The sequence below is a fragment of the Gossypium arboreum genome, chromosome 3, assembly GCF_025698485.1.
Source record: "Gossypium arboreum isolate Shixiya-1 chromosome 3, ASM2569848v2, whole genome shotgun sequence".
In the NCBI taxonomy this organism is placed as follows: domain Eukaryota; kingdom Viridiplantae; phylum Streptophyta; class Magnoliopsida; order Malvales; family Malvaceae; genus Gossypium; species Gossypium arboreum.
In genome coordinates, this window is record NC_069072.1 from 85,475,297 (window position 1) to 85,484,285 (window position 8,989).

The following is an 8,989-nucleotide window of genomic DNA, read 5'->3' on the forward strand; positions in this document are numbered from 1 at the left end:
TAAACAAATCTATGTTTGGCTATTATACTCATGAGTGTTAAAATTTATAATTTGACTAACTTAAACCCTTCTCTTCAACAATTTTTCATACAACATAAAGATCATAACCCAAGCTCATCCTTTAATAACCGAAACCGAATGCTCAAACCATCACCAAAATTTCAAATTTTGACATGGGCTATGTAAGAAATTTGCTAATTAACTAGAAACAAGCTTAAAATTTTAAAATCTAACATAATTAACTAACCTTCCTTGAGCTTAAAGTGACCGAAATCTTTCCTTCTTTCTTTCTTCAATTCGGCCAAGAAGAACTAAAAAGAATGAAGCTTTGTTTTTATCACCTTTTTTTTCTTTTTATTATTATTATTACTTAACAAAATTCAATTATACAACCATTAACTAATTATTTACATCTATTTTAATATAAATTCCTCATCATGGCTGGCCACTATAACCAAAAAGGCTTATTTGACATGCAAGTACAATTATTTTATAACATGCATAAATAGGCCACTTTACATTTGCCTAGCACATTTCTAAATTTTCTCACATAAGTCCTTTCTAATAAATTTCACATACAATTAAAGAAATTAAAGTATGAAACTTTCACACATGCACTTTCAAATATATTAAGCATTAAATATGACGATTAATTATTTTTTTACGACTCGGTTTTGTGGTCTCGAAACCACTTTTCGACTAAGGTCAAATTAGGGCTGTCACAAAACAAGCCCGATCATGCAATCTGCAACTATCGGGATGTCATTTACCACAGTGTTTACACTTAGGTTGATTTGATCTAACATTCCCCACATTAGCTACTGAGGTAGCTCTCGAGCTTGCAAGTGGTTTATTCTGATCCTGTCTGGAGTAACCCGAAGTAGCTCTAAAACAACTGAAATCATCTCAGAACTTCTTTGGTGTCGACTGGACTGACTTACTGAATGGTTTCTTACTCGAGTCTCTAGTTTCAAAATCAATTTTTCTCTTCTCTTTCCCGAGCTCTTCAGCTTTGTAGGCTTGCTCAACCAGTACTACGAACTATTTCATCTCAAGTATGCCAACTAACAGTTTAATGTCTTCATTCAACCTATCTTTGAATCTTTTACACATTATGGCTTCAGTAGAAACACACTCTCGGGCATACCAACTGGGTCTCATAGATTTCCGCTCATACTCTGTCATGGTTATCTGACCCTATTTTAGCTCTAAAAATTCTTTTCGCTTCTGATCAATAAGTCTTTGGCTGATATATTTCTTATGGAACTCAGTCTGGAAGAACTCCCAGGTCACTCGCTCTCTCAAAACCACTAATACTAGGGTATTCCACCAGTGATATGTTGTATCTCGAAGCAAAGATATAGCACACTTCAAACATTAATCTGGGGTACAGGACAGCTCATTGAACACACGGATTGTAATATCAAGCCAAAACTTAGCCCGCTCAGCATCATCATCATCAGTAGCTTTAAACTCTTCAGCCCCATGTTTTCTGATTTTATCAATAGGTGGCTTATACGATCTCAACGGATCACTTACTTGAGGTACAACAGGCATCGAAGATGGATTAGTCGGGGTGGAGGTTGTTGTACAGCCAGGTTAGTCCAGATATACTGAGTAAACCAGTCATTCATCATTTGGTAAAAGGCTTGTCTAGCCTCTCCTTCCTGGTTTCTCGAAATCGGTCGAGAATCAACTCGCACTGTCCCTTGCAAAGGAGCAGGCGCTACACTCTCGACATCATCAACTACAGCTCTGTCAGGAACCATTTACTATATGAAAACACATTTCAAATGTCAGAAGTCATCACACTATTGTAGTATATAATTATGGCATGTATAGCTAGACTCACACATGCTATGTTAGTCCTAGAACCGACTAAACCGTAGCTCTGATATCAATATAATGTAACACCCCTAACACATAACCGTCGCTGAATTAGGGTTTCGAGGCATTTCCGATCAAAAACACAATTTCAAAACATTTATTAATATATATATAATCATTCAAGTCAAACTCATTTTTAAATAAAAATACAACGAACTCACATTTCAGAACATACATTGATTTACACCTTACATATACAGGTCACAACAAATTTCAACTCATTACTAACAACATATTTAATTGCACAGCATTTTTTATTACCAACATGGTTAAACATACTTCCATTACCACCTATGTACTTATACATATAGCCGCTAAATCATATACATATTCTTATAATTTAATAAGCCATAATTCACATCTTAAACCACTTACTTATACGGCTTGGATCGTAAGCAAATTAGTCTTGCATTTCTATAAACTTTATTAAAAGTAAATAATCATTAATGTCTACACATACCATTTAATCATTAGATTTTTTTTATGCATTTGACCTTAGTAAATTTAACTATTTTAAGCACACATCATTAAAAGGTACACTTATTACATATATTAGTTAATATGTCTAAATTTACTTACATATTAACAAAATGTTACTCATTATTTGGACATCTTAAACTTTTAATCACATATTATCATTCTTGACCTAACCCATACATCAATTTCATAATAACCAAGTTTACGCAGACAAACATATTAAATAATCTAATAAGCAATCATATATGTTTAATTCCATTATACCATAGCCGAACCTGTAAATGAAGTACATATATAATATATACAACTTACCTAAATCAAAGGCCACATTTAACATAAAATACATACCAAACAATCAACCATATTTATCCACGAAGCATACACAATACTTACCAACAATTAAGCTCAATGAATACTTAATCAAGAGCATATAAAACCAAATTGAGACATAACAAGTAACCATTTTTCAAAACACATGGTACTTAACAAAAACATTATACACACATGACACGTAACTATAAACCAAAGTGAACGTAAACCGAACTTAACATAACCGAATTTGAAAGATAAAAGCTTAGCCATTTTCGTATGGCTTATATACATAACCAACATTCAACATTTTCAAAATATATTCCAGCTTATACATGCCATAATTTAAGTTTAGCTAATAAGGTACCAATACTGTAGATAGTGTGATGAACTTGGCTGACAGTCCCTGAGCTTGTAGCTTGACTCCAAATCTATAAAACAGAGTAACATAACACACAGAGTAAGCTATCACGGCTTAGTAAGTCATAAACAAATAAACAACTTAATAATATATTTAACTTGTTTAAGCTAATCGAATTAAATTATCATTATCAATGCTTAACCTTATACCTACAAATGAGATAAAATAATACATTTCCATGCAACATTTTTACCTTGGCCGAATGCAACTAATTAATCAAATGTCATTCAACTTTCAAGCCAAAATATCACTATATAATCACACATACATATATACATTTAAATAAGCTCAAGAATCATAATATGACATTTTGCACACATATTTCTTATTTGGCCGAATATACACAGTCACACATATGTATATACACATAGTTAAAAATCACTTTAATAAAACTTAAGTTACTTATCTTCAAGATCGAATTCACATACCATATTCGCACATATTCATTATTAGTTTCATACACAACATGTAACATACATGAAATAGCTTACTTACCTTATTTCAATAGATAACAGACTATTTCATACTTAGTCTTTCAACTTATATTTCGTATTTATTCACAATTTGTCATTGCCCGATGAACCATTCGGAATTGTGTAGGACACTCGGATAATCACACATATATCGTACAATGCCAACGTCCCAGACGTGGTCTTACATGTAATCACATATCGATGCCACTGTCCCAGACAGGGTCTTACTCGCACACATATATTAGAGTCACATATCGATGTCATGGTCTTACTCGCACACATATATCGGAATCCTATATCATGACATATGTATCCTAACTATTCCTAAGGTTCATAAGGGGCTTTCGGACGTCAAAACTCGATCCAAACGAATGCTTGAACAAGGTTACCAAGCTTATACACATTCAAAAATTACATGTATAAATTCATGCATTACATACCAACATATATATTTAGCATTTAACAATAATTAGGCACGTCTATTTACTTATAAACTTACCTCGGCCAATGTAAAACGGAAGAGGGCAGCTAGTCGACAACTTTCTTTTTTCTTTATCCAAATCTGATTTCTTTACTTCTTGATCTATACATATTCAAATTAAGCTCACTCAAACATATTTGAATTCAATTTAGTCCAAAAACACATAAATGGGAAAATTACCATTTTACCCCTAACATTTACACTTTTTACAATTTAATCCCTAATACACAAAACACAAATTATACAAAATTTCAAGATACTCATGTTTGGCCGAATATTCATAGTGTTCATACAAGTCCATTTATTTCATTTATTTCATATTTTAGTCCTTCAAATTATTATTTTTGCTATTTAGTCCTAATTACTCAATATCATCAAAAACTCCAATACAAAATATGTTAATCTAAAACATATTTTTCATATTTCATCATCAAACAAAAAAAATCACAAGCTCTGAACAATGGCATAACTCAAAATATTCACCAAAATAAAAAATTTAAGCATGGTAGTACTCGAAGCAACGTTCTTAAAAACATAGAAATCATCAAAAACCGAGCTAATAACATACCTTAATCAAGCTTAAGAAGTAGCCGAACCCTAACTTTCTTTTCTCTTTTCTTTTGTCTAAGTTTCGATCATGAAGATGATGATATAAAACCATATTATAAGCTTTTATGTTTTATTATACATATATTATTTCATGTTTTACTATTTTACCCTTTTATAATTTAATTTAGAAACCATATATAACATGCCCATTACTGTCCACCTAAAAACACAATGGTATAATTGCATTATAAATGCCTCCACTAACAAAGACAACAACAATTAAACACTTTCATATTTAACCACCAAATTTTCATTTTACGCGATTAAGTCCTTTTATTTAATCGGACACTCAAACGACAAAATTAAATTACGAAAATTTCATAGATATAAATTCACACATAATAAACGCAAAAAATAATTTTTAAATATTTTTTAGACTCGAATTCGTGGTCCCGAAATCATCGTTCTGATTAGGGTCTAAATCGGGTCGTTACACTTGTGATCAAATCTAGTCTAGGGTCCCTAAATCAAGTCCTTCAAATGACATTTACGCAAGAATTAATGATGAATTTCAAGATAATCAAGGTTTTTAAGAGATATGACAAGAACTAATAAAGATTAATTAATCAAATATAGGGTTAGTGTCGAATAGAAAATTTGTATAAGTTCGGGATTTAAACTCTAAAACGAGATGTACTTACTGTTTCTTGGCAAAGATCGAGTTTGAAATTGTCATCAATTGTGTGATCGGTGGAAGGACAATTAAACAAGATGGTTTTAATCCGTGTAAGCAATTATGTTCAGCAGTAAATAAAAGGTAAATATTTGATGTAAAATAGAGGAAAGAAATGAAAAGAGAGAAGAATTAGGGCAAATGAAGAAAAGCCTATTTGGATTTGAAGAGAAAACATAATCCTATTTCAATTAGGAGAAGTTAGATTAAATATCTAGTGTTTGGGAACCCTACAGCATCAGGAGCAATTTTCCTAAAGTTCTGGGTTTGAAATTTAATAGGAAATTTAAGAGCAAAATAAAAAGGACAATTTTGAAGGTGGGGTGACTTAAACCTAGGCAAACAAGGGGGAGAAATGGCATTTTAACCATTCCAACTACTACTCATTCTTATTCAATTTTTACACTAATTAATATTTGTTTTAGTGTGTCTTTTATCTTGAGTTGCTGAAAACTAAAAGAAAAGAAATGTGATTAGAGTGGATAGAACCTAAGATCCCTAAGGAGTGCACTAACTACTTAACTGTTAAGTCTAAATTTACAATTAACACTAAATTTACAATTAATACTAAATTTAAAATTAAAAAACACATATGCCATATTAGAAACAAAAGTGTTAGCCTTTTATAAATTAAAAAATAATTTATGTTATTCCTTGATCCTATTATTTATTAAAGTAACAACATCAAAATTTTAAAATTCACAAATTTTCTTTAGGGTTAAATCACTATTTAATGCTTGAACTTGGCAATTATTTCCAAATTAAGGCTTAAACCTTTTTTTTCGATCCAAAATAAGTCTTAAAATTGATAATTGTTCTCATATTCGGGTTTAAACTAGAAAATTGTTTTTGCATTGGGGCTTGAGACTTTTTTGTCCAATATAGCCCCTAAACTTGACAGTTGTTCTCATTTTAGGGCTTGAATTTGACAGTTGTTCTCATATTGAGACTTAAGCTTTAAGATTTTTGAAGATTAACATTAAAAAAGAACTATAAGCCTTAACATATGAACAATTGTTAAGTTAAGAATCAAACTTAAACAAAAAAAATTTAAATCTCTGAGAAAAATTACCAAGTTCAAGATTTGGATAAAAAATCAAATTTTGATATAAAAAAATAATTGAATTTATGTCCCTCAGTGATTTAACCCTTTCTTTTATTTATTTTATTTGCTATGTTGACTGACGGTTCATAGGAACGACAATTGATAATGGAGATTATTTAACCTTCATCAAACAATATGATATCTTTTTTGACAATAATTATGATGATAATGATCATAATTAGACTAATAATTAGATCATTGATCATAGCCAACTGTCAGCTACACTTTTTCACCATCATTATTGTTATTCTTATCGGGTTTTGAATTCAAATGAAATATCAATATCATCCATTAACGGGCTAATTAGAGAAAATTTCAATGATGCAACCATAGCCCAGAGAATTCCTCAGATTGAAACTGAAAGGAAAATCTTCAGGACTGTGTCAGCCTCGCTTTCATGCATTAATGCCAGAAACATGAATAAAGGATAAAAGAAGAGTACGAGCAATTAATGGCACCAATAGTAAACTGAAGAACATTAAAGAAAAAAATAAAAAGATTGGCGTTGAGATTTTGAACTTTCTTTTTCATCTTCACTCTAACCAAAACCCAACTTCATTTACCAGCACTGATATTATATACACAGTTGCAGTTTGCAAACATCCACAGAAGGAAGATAGAATGATTTTGATTGGATATGGGAAACTAACATGTAGAAGGAGGCATGAGATTCAACCCTAAATCTTCATTTTCCAAGACCAAATGTACCTTGTTAGTCTCACTGTTGGTTGCACCATACTCCGGGTGCAATCTCTTCTTTGAATGTAAAGGCACACCAAATAGCTTTGTTTTGCAACTATTACTGCTTGTTTCTTCCAAAATCGTCAAGGAGCTCTTTGATGCAGCAGTTGGAGTGTTCAAGAACTGAACTTGGGCTGGCTTTGTGCTATTTGGATAATACCCAAGAAACTGGTTCAAAGGCTTTTGCAACAATGAGCTATTAGCAGCAGATTGAGATCCACACAGAAGCATATTAGGAGGGTATGGATTGCTCGGAGTGACATGTTTAACATGGTTTTGAACAAAATAGATAATATCGTTGTAAAGCTTTGTCATATGGGCAAGCTCAGAAGTGAGCAAATTGTTTCTTCTTCTTAGCTTCTCATTGTCCTCTGATAAAGCAGTGACTGAGCTGTTGTAGCCTCCAAAAACTGAGACTCCAGTACCTACTCTTGCTGAAGAAAGTATTGGTGAGTCACACCAGTTGGCTTGTTCATCTGAGGCAGCTGGAGAGATGCTGACTCGGCTTGGAAATGGGAAGAAACTCGGGGCATTAACAAAAGGAGAATGCGAGTGGTAATGATGGTTTATAGCCACTTGTGGCTGAGAAGTTTTTCGTCTATGGATCTCACAAAGCAACTGTTTTTCTCCTTTCTTGAAGAACTCATTGCCAAACTCCCATCTGTCTGGTACAATCTTCCTAAAACCCTAGTTTCATTAACAAAGCAAAATCCAAAACCCAGATCAATGCAAGAACAGAAAAAGGCAAAACATTTCACCAAATTTTTTTAAAAAAGGAATAGGAATATATATTAGCAGTAGAAGATTTCTTGGAAGAGGAAAAGATTGAGTATTTACGTAAGTGTTAAGTTGTCTGACAAAGCTAGAGAAATTATTGTGCTTGAAGTAATTTGGAAGGAGATCACGAGCAAACTCAGGAGGTCTCCATACTACGAAAGTAGTATCATATTCACCCCATGAAACTATTTTATCGGTGGTGGGATCATCTACTAGTTGGTAGGTTTTAGTGAGGAATGGTGCCGGAACTGACTTGTGGGAGTCTAGGGAGAGTAATATATCTTCACAGTTGTCAAGCACCAGAGCCATTGAAAGATCAAAGCAGCAACACCTGATTTTGTGCCTTAATGAAGGTGAGAAATTACAAGGGTTTTTAGCAGGAGATGACAGACAGATAGTTGAGAATGAGGGGTGTGGGAGGGATTAAAGTATTAGTATATTTTTGGTGCCCTCCTCGAGTATTTAGCGAGCGAGAATATGTGTCTTTCTGTCTGTCTAGGAATAGCTGTGAAATAAAGTGCCTTTCAAGACAAACCCGTGACTCTCTCTCCTCTCTCTTTCTTCTCTCTGACAAATGATCCGTCGTTCACCCTATCAAAATCACCCACAACACACAGGGATGGCTGCACACTGTTCTTGGACCGTTTCATCTTAGTAGTATTTTCGTTTAAATATGTATTGGATTTCATTGCTTACTTTAGTAGTGCCATTAACCCCATATTATCTTGCTTTCTTCCATTAAGTCTGTTACTTTATTCACATGCAAGTTCCAGCTGATAATTAGTGTTAGAAAACAGTGTTTAAGCATGTAATGAATGCAGATTGGGGAATTAGGTGGTGGGGTAATATTGTCACGGTGTGAAAACCCAAGTATTTTGTGATGCATGGTGTGAGTTCACGTCAAACGAGTGTCGTCTTTCTGATATTGTAGGTTTGCATTTGTTGTTTAATATCACCAACCCAACAACACACACCCTGTCTGACCCTCCTATTTTCGAATCCTATTTACGACTCTCTAGAAGATAGAGAGATGGCA

At 33.0% G+C, this 8,989-nt stretch overlaps 1 protein-coding gene across 1 annotated transcript; it reads right to left on the reverse strand.

Annotated features, from left to right (window-relative positions):
* Positions 1-6,883: 6,883 nt before the first annotated feature.
* Positions 6,884-8,553, reverse strand: LOC108475710 (heat stress transcription factor B-4-like). The gene is made up of 2 exons (XM_017777691.2): positions 8,014-8,553; positions 6,884-7,863 (listed from the first exon to the last, which is right to left on the reverse strand). Exons 1-2 carry the CDS (start codon positions 8,260-8,262, stop codon positions 7,081-7,083), a joined length of 1,032 nt encoding a protein of 343 aa, XP_017633180.1. The 5' UTR covers positions 8,263-8,553; the 3' UTR covers positions 6,884-7,080.
* Positions 8,554-8,989: the final 436 nt, after the last annotated feature.

Excerpts from the sequence above, each read along its gene's own strand:
- LOC108475710 (XM_017777691.2), bottom strand. The coding sequence starts at position 8,262 with ATGGCTCTGGTGCTTGACAACTGTGAAGATATATTACTCTCCCTAGAC. Across the intron at positions 7,864-8,013 it reads TCAGACAACTTAACACTTAC|GGTTTTAGGAAGATTGTACC; the intron begins GTAAATACTCAA and ends TAATGAAACTAG.